Here is a 14,108-nt window from a genome sequence, read left to right on the forward strand (position 1 = left end):
GCGGTTCAGCCAACTGATGATGCCGTCCTTCATCCTTACCCCCCCTTAGTGATGTCGACAGTCATAGATGCTTTTCTAAGTGTGCTTACTTGTCTGCTCCAGCGGTACATCCACATGAAGTGTAATATATGCATATTTCAATCAATGTGAAAAACTCCTATAGGATTTGCATTACTGCCTTCCCAAAGCCTCCCATTCACCCATTTAGGAATATACCTGACCATGAATGGATGACATTTTAACTTTGTGTCCATTAGCAGGAGATTCAAGATCACGGGAAGGCGCAAGAAGCCAAGCTCTTCCTGGCCATGGCCGCAGACACAGAGTTTCTACTGGAGAAATCAAGACTGGTGACACGTCTACGTCCCATAGCGGCTCAGCGGTCAACCAGCATGGAGGTCGCGTGGCCGCGTCAGGTTCCAGGTACATGTGGACTCCCACTGACCACCATTGGAAGATCATATGCTCTTTTCTTTACACGGCGAGATTCATGTCTGTCTAACTCCTCTCCCACACCACCCACCCAGTTCACTTCGCATTTTCATATATTTATCCCGTAATAAATCTGCCAGTATGTACAATAACTAGTGCAAAAAACATCCCTTTCTCTGCAGTAGATAGCGTAGAAGGCCATTCATCAACAGAAAGTCTATTACACCCATGCCATAACAAGAAGATCCGCTACATTTGTCGTGCATTTCTTTTGCTTCCAGGCTCAGTGCGGGCAGGGACGGGCCAGATGTGGTCGATGCAAACCTTGGGCAGCGAGTCAAACTGTCTTGCAAGATGAACCTCTCCCCCAGTCTTACGGTGCAGTGGCAGAAGGATGGAAAACCACTGTCCTCTTCCAGGTAGGTTAAACTTTACACACCTCAAGGTGCCTTCTAGCTGAAAGAGCGAGTACCTAAAGAACTGTGAAAAAGGGGGAGTATTTATATTTTTCCTGAAGAAGAGGTCATCTCTGCCTTCAAGAAACTTTCATGTTTGGCGCGTGAAGTCTCTACCTCAGTTTCAGCTGCTGTGTGTTCCCCAAGAGTGAGGGCATAAAGTGTGGTCCTATGAGCACAGGTGTAGTAAGTGTTTGAGGGTGTTCAACAGGCATTGAAGTACATGGCACTAAAGGGCCTGAGTGGATTGTTTTCGGATTCAGTGACATGGATTCTCATGACCCAGAAGGCCATTTGAGAAACTTCTTTACTGCTTGAATATAGATGGTTTGAAACATGAATGTGACCGTGATTTTATTGGCTATTGTCAGTGCTTAGTTTCTAAGGAAAAAAGTGCGAGGAGCGAGGAATCACCTAGGATTAAACAGTAGCTTTGATCACCCACTGCCTCTGCCAGTGCCTCAAAACGCTAGTAAATGCTTCTATTATTGATTCAGTGTATATTGAATTGCTAAAACTAATGTGCTCCACTAAAAATAGGCAGACAGTGACACCATTTGGTGGGTTGTCATAAAAAAGCGTTGTTGTCAAGAATTAAGTGCAGGTGCTCAGCACCGGCAAAAACCGGCACCAATTAGGCACTGGCCATTGTGATTCAAATTAGTTTCCATTACTTATTTTGTAGTGTCATCGATCACTCTTGGTACCGTGTATGCAAGCCATGGTTTCTATTTATTTTACTCTGATCTCAGGCATTCCATCCATATGTGGGAAATTATGAGAAAAGATGCAGAAGACTGCTTAATGTGATACTATTTTGCACTGGGGCAAGAATATTTTTGGGAGAGGAGAAACAGGAATCACAAATATGTTTTCATTTAATAAAGAAAAGCCAGTGATCTTAGCCATGTTCTCATTTTTCGTTAGTTTTGTTGTGTTGAAAATGTTCTACACATAGGATCCTTTACTGAACTAAAGCACATTCCATCAACCATATTCGTCGAAATCACTTGACCAGCACCTAAAAGCTGAACTTCTAAATGAGGTCACTTGTTTCAAGACTTACACGCATTTTCAATGTGCATTAATATGGACACCGTGCATGAAAAGAGCCTCAGCCACATTGTCCTACTGTTTCCCTTTTTTAGAGACCCATTTTAATGTCTATTTGTCACAGAAATGTGTTTTCTTTCACGTTGACCTTCTCTTTGAGTCAACAGGTCTTTGCTTGAACTGTAGACGCTTGAGAGGCTGTCTTAGATCTCAGTGTTATATCCAGACATGAACATTAATCATTTCTGCCCTCTGCTGAGGGCATTAATCACTTTTGATTCTCTGCCTCAGGATTATGGACCTGAGCCTAAAGTGAGGTAGCCTAATGATGGATGCGTGCACGTAACAAGTACTGTTAACTCCTGACAGCATGTGCCCATCACATTTATTTACTTATTTGGGAGTGTCCTGCATGTCAGATTTTCAGGATCACTACTGGATGTGTTCATGGTTGCATTTTGATTTATTACACGTATTTGTATAGTATTAGAAGAAGAAGAAAATCTTTATTTGTTTTTTTACAACCATAAAATGCAACACTTTAAAATTTACTACAAGGTATGTTAAAAAAAATTTCACAATAAAATATATATAATTAAATCTTAATAAATACAAAAGGAAAAAATTATTCCACTCATCTAGTAACCGTATTCACGATAAAGTGCATCATGGTGTCTGGATAAATACGAGATTTTACAATTCATTAGTAACCGTATTTCCTGATTCAATGTCCGCTTTTTTAAAAAGTGAGTCAATCATGTTTAAAAGCTTTACCCCTCTACAGATTAAGATATTTGATGACCCCCCTGCCCAACAGGTATAATATGCATATTGCGAAAGTGAAGTATGGATTAGCCCTCTTAGACCTACATTTGATGCCCCCGCGTGCCCCTAGTCCTCCAAGCACAGAAAAGACAGACAGGCCTTCATGTCTCAGCTGTGCACTCCCACTGAGCCTGGAGGTAGTAGTGAATGCCTGACTTCTCATTGGTTGAGCTACAATTAGCATTTCTGTTAGGAAGATAATTTTTTCTGGGCAAAAAAACATTCACCTCTCCTTTCTGGCACAAAAGGAATATTAAACTATAGGTAAAGCAACAATATAATAAGAGTATAACCGAAATATTATTCACATTATTTTAGGAATAAACCATATGGAAAAATAGCAATAACTATTGGTGGCTTCACAAAATCAGAAATGTACTGCAGCATTTTTGTAAACAGTTTCTGAACATCCTTTGAAAAATTGTATATATTGCATTACGCAAACAATGGTGGACGCTCATCCTACCACATGTAAATATATAAAATACATTGTAAGCCTCTTTTTTCGGTTTACAATTTATGGACAGATTTCTTAGTTAATTAAACCTATATTTGTGTGACACTATACCTTTTACTAGTATTTCTTTGAAGATTGTTTGTTAAGACAAAGTAAGTAAAATCTGAAAATATGACATTGGTTACAAGTCATTAAAAAATAATATTTTTCCTCACTGGGACATCTCACTCATTCTGTGTATGTTCCATTCCGCCAAAAAACCTTGCATCCTCCTAATACAGTGTTGACCAAGCCCTAGAAGAATTGCACCTCCTATTTGAGAAGTTCATTCTACAATACCATGAATTCCTTAAGTGCCCAGCTGCGGCTAGGCGCTTTGTCTGTAAAGCGTCAAATAGCTAAAAATGTAATATTACATATAGTTTTACACTAGCCCTAGCTCATGTTTCTGTCCCCAGCCTCACTGAAGTATTGATGATTTCTGCACTAGTGTCTTCAAGGAGCAGGTTGTGGGTCTGTTTTTAATGTTTTTGTTATAATGATGTCTTTCCACTGGTTGTGATGTAAATCGTACTATTTTTGTACAGTCCAGCGTTTTGTGTATGAAATGATCCCCTTGAGAAGGTATAAGAGTACAGAATTTAGAAGTAGATGTTATCATATTTTTGTTAAAATCAGAGGTCCAAACAAACTCGAATCAGATCACCATTGTTTCCTAGTAGGGTGGGAGGTGACTCTTGTATCGTTTAGGAATACTGGTGTGGTAAATGAAGTGTCATGATTTTAATATGATGCAAAGCCAGTTTGCCTAAGTAACAGCTGTGGGTGTGGATATTCACTTAATCTCCTGGAGTGCCTGGTTCTCATCAAATCTTAATCTATGGGTCCAGACACAGGCAGCAAGCAGACGGCTCCCTCCTGATCAGCCGCGTCAATGCGGAGGATTCCGGCTACTACACATGCGGCTCCTCAAACGGGAATGAAGGAGATTTCCGGCAGGTCCAGCTAAAAGTTCATGGTAGGTTTTACATGCTTTTTTTTTGTCTTTTCCTCTCTCATTGTCCACCTCTTACAAGTTGACTAATCAGTCTATGTCCACAAAACAATGGAAAGGCAACTCCACACTATCAGATTCAACTTATAGAGTGGCCCAGTGGGAGAAGGCCATCCGTTTCAAAGGTAGTGCTCCTATTCTGTTTTAAGTCTGCCTAGAAGATGTATTAGCATTTATCAGATAATGTTCTTGCTAAAAGCAATGAAATTATAGCTAATAGTAGGGTCACTGTGATGCTGGATTTGTCGGCAGCATTCAACACCGTTTCCCACCCCCTCCTCCTTGAACGCCTCCACTCGAAGGGCATCCGGGGCACGGCCTTGAGTTGGATCTCTTCTTTTCTGTCCAATCGGTCCCAGGCAGTGTTTACCCCCCATTTACCTCAGAAAGTCGCCCGCTTCGGTGGGGAGTCCCTCAGGGCTCCTCGCTGAGCCCTCTTCTATTTAATGTTTACTTTTCTCCACTTTTTGATATCATCTCTTTAACTGGCATAAAGGTCACTTCTTATGCTGATGATATCCAGCTTCTGTTCTCATTTGATAATATCCACCCTTCTACTTTTGACCCTTTAAAAAACTGCCTCCGTACAATCGCCCACTGGATGGACAATAATTTCCTAAGGCTGAATGCTGGTAAAACAGAGGTTCTCTTCTTCCGTCAGCCTTCTCCTCTTGACCCTAATATATGGTGGCCCCTTGATTTAAGTGCTCCTCCCCTTCCTAAAGACTCTGTGAAGAATCTTGGAGTTATATGGGACTCCAACCTCACTTTTCATCAGCAAGTCCACACAGTTTCTGCCGCTTGCCTAGCCAAGATTAGAATGATAAAAAAGTTTATTCATTTTCTACCCAGTAATACCAGGAAGACTGTTGTGCAGGCGTTGATTACCTCGCACCTAGACTACGCCAATGGTCTCTACACTGGACTGTCTGTAGGGCTCTGTCATCGCCTTCAGACGGTCCAGAATGCGGCGGTGCATCTAGTTGCAGGTATTCCTCTCCGTGAGCATATTGCTCCCCATCGTCGCAACCTCCACTGGCTACCCCTGCACAAAAGGGCAGAATTCAAAGCTCTGGTACTAGCTCACCGGGCCATGCAAGGCAAAGGCTCTGCCTACCTGTCCACCTGCCTGATCCCCTATACTAACATTAGGACTTTACGTTCTTCATCTAAAAACCTCCTTACAGTCCCCAGGTTCAGGAAAACTCGCTCAGGTGGGAAAACTTTCCCGGTGTTGACTGCGGGCCTGTGGAATAAACTTCCTAACGCCATTCGGTTGATCAAGGATGAGCAACCTTTCCGAAGAGCCCTCAAAACTTATTTGTTCTGTTGATCGACCTCTGCCTAACTCCATCTCATCAGGCTGTATGCTGTCACAAAGGAGCGCCGGGACACCCCGTTGGGGTAGCTGTGCGCGATATCAAAACACACTAAATAAATAAATAAATAAATAATAGCACTGTGAGCACACCTCCTTTGGACCCGTTGACATCTGCACCATATCTATAATTTGGTGTGAGTACAGAGGCAAAGAAATTTCCTCATTTGCATGGGGTCAGGTTTCCATGCAAATGAGGGACCGCCCTCTGAAGATGCCGCCTTTAACCACAGAAACCTTTTCTCAGCAAGTTTTGAGTTAATATTACGTTCTGTATGAAATACTACTAAAGTGTGTATGTGCCACTTGTTTCTACTGAGTAATATATTAAATGATGGCTTCCCCAAACAGATGTAAGAGGGCTGCCTACTGTTTTGAAAAGAGTCCCACGGTTAACAAAAAGAGGGTTCTGCAAAAAAAAGAAGAAAATTTAGGGTGGCCCTCCTGGAAGAGCAAGTTTTTAACACTGGTCTTACTCAAGCCTAGGTGTAGTTTGCGGAACTCCGCAAAGTTACAAAAAAACTCTGCGAAGTTCAGCGAGTTGTGGAGTGTCGTGCGTACTGCAGTTTGTGCTGGTATTCCTGCTCGGGTAGAAATTCTACCCGAGCGGCAGCGGGCGCTCGCGAACTTACTGATCGCAAACTAACCGTTCGCGATCGCAAACTTACCATTCGCGAGCGGGGAAAAAACTCTGCTGCACAGAGTAAAGCGGAGTTTTCAGCACTCCGCGAGTTCCGTGAAGTGTGGAGTGCAGAAAACTCTGAAAACTCTGCAAATGGAACGAAGTTCACCACCCAGGCCCAGTCTTACTCAACCTCTGGAACATCTGATTCAGAAGAATGGGGGAAGCCTTAGTGGCAAATATCAGACCTGGTGTCAGGGTTCTAGCAGGGGATCCTTCAGGGGACTATCTAGGTAAGACTGGGACATGACTGGATACTGAGTTTTTGTGTGGTCTCTGAAGGGAATACAAACAAGAGAGTACCTGAAGGCTGTAAGGGGAGCAGGACCGAAGGAGACTGAAGCAGGTTGGCACAGGCAGTAAATAGGGAACTGGAAGTCTGCAGGGAAACACAAGAAAAAACAACTGGCAGGGAAAGCCGGGAAATGATAGACAAAATATCCTAAATGGTAGTATGTCTGCTCCTCAGAAATGATCTCTCTGTGAGGGGAAAAGATATTTATTAAACAAAGGAGCAGATTAATCTCAGAGTTCTGGGTGACACACAGCTGCTCCTATGGAGAAGGAGTACAAGGTGGTCCTCTGTGCCAAAGGCACAGGCCTTGGAGTCCAACTGGCACCCTTGGAAGCTAAGACAACCAGAATTACTACATGACCATAAGACACAACAACAGGGAACCAGACAAGGAACACCAAAACAGAAACCGGGCTTAGGGAAAAACTGGACTGGAATCACGGTCAGGAACAGGACTGGAACACACAGAGCTGAAATTCTGAAAACAGAGCTTGGAAATATCTACACTCAAACAAAGCAAACAGAAACATGCAGACAAACAGGAACACAGAACACAAGTCAAGGAGTCTCATTATAACTGGCCAGATCAAAAAGAGGGCAGACAGGAGATTGTTTTCAATGGCCTAACACAGGAACAGAGATGCCGGGAAACAAGGGACAGGAACAGATACTACAAACTATCCCAAAACAGGGAAATTGGAACAGGGAATAAAGGAAATGGAATCAAAAAACAAACCTGTCATTGGAGCATGAACACAATAGAGCACAGGGAGACTCAACAGAAGTCATTTGCAAGCCACTGCACTCTGTGTTCACAGAGCTGTAATAGTTGTAGGGGTCAGGGAGGAGCACAGGTGCAGAGAGAAAGCCAGGTACAAGGACCTAACCTGTTGATAGGAATCAGGGACCCACCAATGAAGGGAAGGCTAGACTGGGACCTGGAGAAGGGAAGTCCCTGGGAACCAGGAGACCCAAGACCGGGATTAGGGAAACCTGGAACAGAGGATGGACTGGAACAAATATAGAGAAGGGTCAAAAATGTTAACATAGAGGGGTCAGAATAACAGTCGGATCCAAGAACCAAGGTAGTGAACAGGAAACCACCACTAGGACATATCTAGAAAGGACCTGAGGACCGAGGGAACTACAAGGACCATAATGCACCTGGGAACTAGAACAGAAATCTGGACTAAAAAGTGAACAAAACTAACTTTGGTAAGTCTTGATGTGTTTATTGACCTATACTGAAATAAAGGCAGGTTCGTAACAGGCCCGCATGAGTGACATCTAGTGACAGGGTGACAGAATCCTTAAACCTGGTGCTAAACTGCACTTGATCTTTCCTTTGTGATTGCAGTCAATAAACCAGTATTGTCACCACCATGTCATATGTGAGATGGGGAACTTGAGTACCACCAAGCTGTACACGGTCACCTACCTGGTTGAATGTATTTGTGTATCCCTTAGCCCAGTTGATCTCCCAACATATAACTCTTTACAATCATCCGATGATTCACAAATCCATTGCTGGCTGGAGGAAGGGCAAACAAGATGCAGAAACTTCACCAAGTGTCTTAAACATACTCAATTCTGACCTGCTCTGCTTGCGCAGGTCAGTATTAGAGTTAGCTCTCCACAAGAATTTGGCGAGGTCTCAGTCCCAAAAATATGTGAGCCCTATTTCTTGTATATCTCTCTTTTGCCCCAAAAAGCAATGCCATTAGAACACTTATTTCCCACAATGTTCATTAAGAAAGTACTCCCACTTCTAAATATAATGTCAGGTGCAAACCATGGGTCCTGGTACTATCCCACATATATTATTTCAAAAGTGCTCGTCAAAAGAGAAATGTAGAATGTGCAGAGGATTCAGAATCAGGATGGCCTACTCCGCTTTAATCTGAACAAGAAACAATGCAACACTCCTGCTCCGAAACCCTTCTATTGACTCCAAGGAGGTCAGAGAACCAAATTCACATCCTTCTGCCTGGCGAATAAATATTTTTGAGCAGTGGAGCTCGCGTACCTTGAAGAAACTAGTTTCACTATAATCCACCCCAGAAATCTGGAGCAAGGTACAGAGCAGTGAACTTTGAATTCACTGGAGCCACACTTGCCTCACCACCCTTGGCAAGGGTCTATGAAGAGTCCCAGGACCTATCCTCATCAAAAGGGTCTGGAGCATCACCCTGAAAAATAAGGCTGAAATACCCCTATACCACTACATGCCAGACCTTGCCCTATGCATTTTCTGGCAACACACATCCTCTCCCAGTTCAAAGGATAATAGTCTAGGTGCTGTTTACTGGAAAGTAGCCGAATGTTAATATGTGGCCATGTGGGCCCTATAGAAACAAGTATTTGCAATGCAATAGATCTCGCTTTTGCAAGAGTTTGAGCTATTGGCATTGTAAATGAAAATGCCGTTTACTAATGTGTTGTTTTTAAAACAGATAAATGCGAGACCTATTTCATTGTAAATGCGTTTGTGCTATAAAAATAAAAAAAGCGTTAAGAGAGAGATTGTCCTGCCTGCAACAGCAGGTAGAACAAAACTATTTGAGAAAATATTGCTCGGGGATTTAAGCCTACCGAGCAACAAAACACATAAGATGGGGTGTCACCATGGGACGTTACAAAATGAGACAAGGCTCTAATAAGAAAAGACTACTAAGCCTATTGACCAATGAACAGTCACAGTTTATAGTGGATAATGACACAAGCCAGTAAAAAATATTGGCGTAGAGTGGGCGGAGCTTCAAGTCCCTACCTGAATACAGCATGCATCGCAGAGCAGCACATGCACTGCCCAGGCTTGACCTAAAAAACACCTTAATATAAGAAATCAAACATTTAGCATGTTTGTCCCTTTTTAAGGTTGTGTAATGGGGATTCTGCAACCAAATGTTCAAAAATGAGAGCATATATTGCATTGTACTATGCAGTACATGTGCCACACCATGGCGGTCCCATGTCAAGGCAGCCCACTGCTAAGTTTCCCACCTTCTTTGCGTCCAAACCAATCTCTGGGACCACTTGTTTCTAACTGGCTGTCGATATTAAGCATGCAGTACAAGCAGTGATGTGCATATAGTGCCTCATTAATGAAAAGTGGCGCATCGCTGCGAGGAATCAGCAATGAGTCACTTTTCATTGTGCCCTTCTTGCAACACCAATGATGCATCATGTTTACAGTATGTCGCATCATGTCACAAGGAGTTAAAGATGCATCAGTATTTCTGACGTATCTGTAGGCGCAAACGTGACGCAACTCCAGCAATGGGTCAGTACACATGGGCAAGTCCCATTTTAAATGTTCCTGCGTCAATCTTATGCCTGCCATGAGCCAGCCTTAAGATAGTAACGCATTTGCATCCTAGAAGTGGCGCAGTGAAATCTTATAGATTTCACTCCATCACTTCTATGACCCTTTCTTGAGTTGGATCGCCCCCCTGCATACATTATACCTGGCATAGGTATAATGTGGCACAGGGGTTTACAAAGTGACGCATCTACCTGCGGTGCAAAAGTGACGGAAGGGCCCATAGAGAAGCCCCTTAGTCTGTAGCTGTGTTTGCCTACACTAAGCATTTTAATACTAATAGGGAGCATTGCTGCTCTTACTAAAGCTAGTAGGGGGTATTAATCCTCTGTACTGTTACACTGTGTACTTGGGAACACTAAATACCTGATGCAAAGTGCATTCTTTACAGCATATCTGTGTGCCAGATCATACTAAACACCTAATACAAAAGTACATTCTTTATAACACACAATGCAAAAGTGTATTGCTTACAGCCTATCTCTGTGCCGGATCATACTAAACACCTGAATGAACAGTGCATTGTTTACAGCATATCTGTGTGCCCAATCATACTAAACACCTGATGCAAATGTGCATTGTTTACAACCTAAGGGCCAGATCACACTAAACACACAATGCAAAAGTGTATTCTTTACAGCCTATCTATGTGCCAGATCATACCAAACACCTGATTCAAAAGTGCATTGTTTACAGCATATCTGTGTGCCAGATCATACTAAACACCTGATGCAAAAGTGCATTGTTTACAACCTAAGGGCCAGATCACACTAAACACACAATGCCAAAGTGTATTTTTTACAGCCTGCCTCTGTGCCAGATCATACTAAACACCTGATTCAAAAGTGCATTGTTTACAGCATATCTGTGTGCCAGATCATACTAAACAACTGATGCAAAAGTGCATTCTTCCCAGCCTAAGGGCCAGATCACACTAAACACACAATGCAAAAGTGTATTGTTTACAGCCATCTATGTGCCAGATCATACTAAAAACCTGATGCAAAAGTGCATTCTTTACAGCCTATCTGTGTGCCACATCATACTAAACACCTGATGCAAAAGTGCATTCTTTACAGCCTAAGGGCCAGATCACACTAAACACAAAATGCAAAAGTGTATTGTTTACAGCCTATCTCTGTGCCAGATCATACTAAACACCTGATGCAAAAGTGCATTCTTTACAGCCTATCTGTGTGCCAGATCATACTAAACACTTGATGCAAAAGTGCATTGTTTACAATCTTAAGGCCAGATCACACTAAAAACAAGATGCAAAAGTGCATTGTTTACAGCCTATCTCCGTGCCAGGTCATACTAAACATCTGATGCAAAAGTGCATTGTTTACAGCCTATTTATGTACCAGATCATACTAAACACTTAACGCAAAAGTGCATTGACTGCAGCATGTATATGCCAGCTAATAACACAGTGAAAAATAACTTCCTAGGCAATAGTTATATTAAAAAACATTTCTAAATTTATGTGTCTAGTCAGAGTAACTAAATGTGACAACAAAGTAATTACAAAAATATATATATTTTTTATTCTTTACATATTAGATTGTACAAAGTGTAAAAAAACATGTTATTCTGTACAAACATGCAATGGTATTGTCACATTTTACAAAGAATTTTAAAAAACTTTAAAAAGCGACAATTCTGTGGCAAAATTACTTAATCTTCGACACGCGTTTCGGCGTAAAGTATGTCTTCGTCAGGAAAAGCCACAAATCTTTGTATAATATGGCCAGGAATGAAGAATGCCAGGAATTGGTAATATTAAAATTGTCCGACGTAGGTAAGGACCTTTTATCTTTTTCAACAATCCAACCAGGATACGGTAGTGTGTTCAGTGCTGGGAATCAGACGAGGTTTCTAATAGGTATAGCTTAGCGCTCTGTCTCGTAATAAAAATCTATTTCTGATGTATGGATCGCACAGATATAGACTCAGGTTGGCATTCCGCATAGAAGGCGGATATATGAAAGAACGTATATATTTCCCTAGTATCAATATTCCCTGAATGCGATGCCTCAATCTGATGTGTAACCAACGCAGAGCTTGGTGCCAGAGGATGAAAGAATATGCCAGCTAATAATACACCCACGATGCAAAAGTGCATTGTTTACAGCCTATGTGCCAGATCATATTAAAAACACGATGCGAAAGTGCATTGTTTACAGCCTATGTGCCAGATCATACTAAAAACAAGATGCTAAAGTGCATTGTTTACCGCCTAAGTGCCAGATCATAGAAAAACACGATGCAAAAGTGCATCGTTTACAGCCTAGGTGTCAGATCATACTCAAAACACGATGCAAAAGTTAATTGTTGATAGGCTATCCATGTGCCAGATCATACTGAACACCTGATGCAATGGTGCATTGTTTACAGCCCATCTATGTACCAGCTCATACTCCAAACACTTTGCAAACGTGCATTGTTTTCATTGTGACCATCTGCCTAGCTACAAAAGCTCATAATAACAATTGGGAATTGTTTGCTGTCTAGACACAGAGTACACAAAATGGAGCTTTTCCACACTGTTAGTGTATTTGGATGCACTAAATACATGATAAAAAGTGTAGTGTTTACAATCCCTTCGTCTAGCTAGCAACACTTAGCTGCACACTGTTTGCAGCCTGTCTGGCTGCAGCTTGCACTTTCTATAAAAAGAATCAATGAAATAAAGTGAATTGCTGCTGTCCTTAATAGTCATAAATATGGCAGCCCCAGGGGTAGGGTCTACCTGGCAATGTTAGAGCCTGGGAGGATGGACCCACCACCAGAGAATTCTACTGTATGCAGGGGAGGGTGAAAGAGAGAAGCATATGAGCACACATCATAACAAACCTCCTCCTTTTAAGAAAGGGAATTGTCCTCACAGAAATAAAAACATGAAAGATAAGAAAAGCAGCATTTTTCAACAATACATTTCCACACAGTGCCTAGAGAGTAACCCCTAAACGTCTTGAGATGAGAGCAAGCAATTATAGAACTATAAGGCACATGCATCAAAGCTATTTGCGATCGCAAACGGTGCGAATCGCAAAAATCGATCATTTGCAATCGCAAAATTAGCTTTTGCGATGCATGAAACAACTTGCCACTCGCACTTTAAAAAATCGCAATTATTTGCAAGTTTTCAAATAGCGATTGCATGTAAGGAATCGCAATCAGTGATTCCTTAAATGCAATGCAAGAACCACTTGAGAATAGCGATTTCGCTAATATGGGGCCCAAATTACCATGCAGTTGAACTTCATGGTAATTTGCAAAAACTTTGAAAAATGCCCTTTTGTGCAATTTTCAAAGTTTCATGTTGCGCACACACATGCCCTTTGGGCATGTGTGTGCGCAAAATATGTGCACAGATCAATTTCAGGGGTGAAACAGAGTGTCCTTTTGACACCCTTGCACCCTGAACTTGCATGCGCAATTTGCGAGGACCTATTGGTACTTGCAAATTGCGCATGCAATTTCCAATTCATTCCTATAGGCCTGGAGACCCATAGGAATGAATGGGAAGCCATTCCTTATTTGCGACTCGCAATTTGCAAGTCGCAAATAAGGAATGTGTAGGAATCGCTATTTTTATAGCGATTCCTATATGCATAGGCTTTTGCGAGTCCTTAATTACGATTCCTTAATTATCGTAATTAAGGTTTGCAAAATCCTACCTTGATGCATGTGCATGTATGTCTCCTCAGTTCAACTCCCTTCTCATCTGGTTTGTCTTGATTACCCCTCATTGGTCAGTTGTCTTATTCTACACATTGCCCGTCATCTAGCCACACCACAGTCTTAACCTATTTCAGTGACACAGAAGGGACATAGCAGCTCTGATCACCCTTCCTGCCAGGGTTACCCTTGGCAATGGCCGACGCATACCCGAGTTAAGAAATTAAAGTCCCAATTTAAAAACGGTATACTCCCACTTGAAGGGTGCTTAACCTGTGAAACCACTCTGCCACTGAAGGGTGCAAACTAGCAATCAGCTTTGTGCAGCAAAGTTGCAAGCATGATTGACAACTGTACACAGTCACATTACAGACAAGCATTGGCAGAGCCAACATGTCTGGCTTGCCTTTTAAGTCCTGACGGAAACATGAATAAAGGCTGCTGCAGAGAGAACACAAAACAAACAAGCAT

The 14,108-nt window shown here is 42.1% G+C and overlaps 1 protein-coding gene across 3 annotated transcripts in view; it reads left to right on the forward strand.

Moving 5' to 3' along the window:
* The window catches only part of PAPLN (papilin, proteoglycan like sulfated glycoprotein), a 593,424-nt gene that overhangs the window by 560,733 nt on the left and 18,583 nt on the right, over positions 1 to 14,108 (forward strand). For 2 of the 3 annotated variants that reach the window (XM_086937090.1, XM_086937088.1), the window contains 3 exons: positions 258 to 423; positions 714 to 851; positions 4,113 to 4,240. In XM_086937090.1, coding sequence (XP_086793216.1) covers positions 258 to 423; positions 714 to 851; positions 4,113 to 4,240 — 432 coding nt within the window. The remainder of the gene's footprint in view (positions 1 to 257; positions 424 to 713; positions 852 to 4,112; positions 4,241 to 14,108) is intronic. The other variant, XM_086937089.1, reaches the window with a different exon arrangement.

The sequence above is a fragment of the Lissotriton vulgaris genome, chromosome 9, assembly GCF_964263255.1.
Source record: "Lissotriton vulgaris chromosome 9, aLisVul1.2, whole genome shotgun sequence".
NCBI classification, from domain to species: Eukaryota; Metazoa; Chordata; class Amphibia; order Caudata; family Salamandridae; genus Lissotriton; species Lissotriton vulgaris.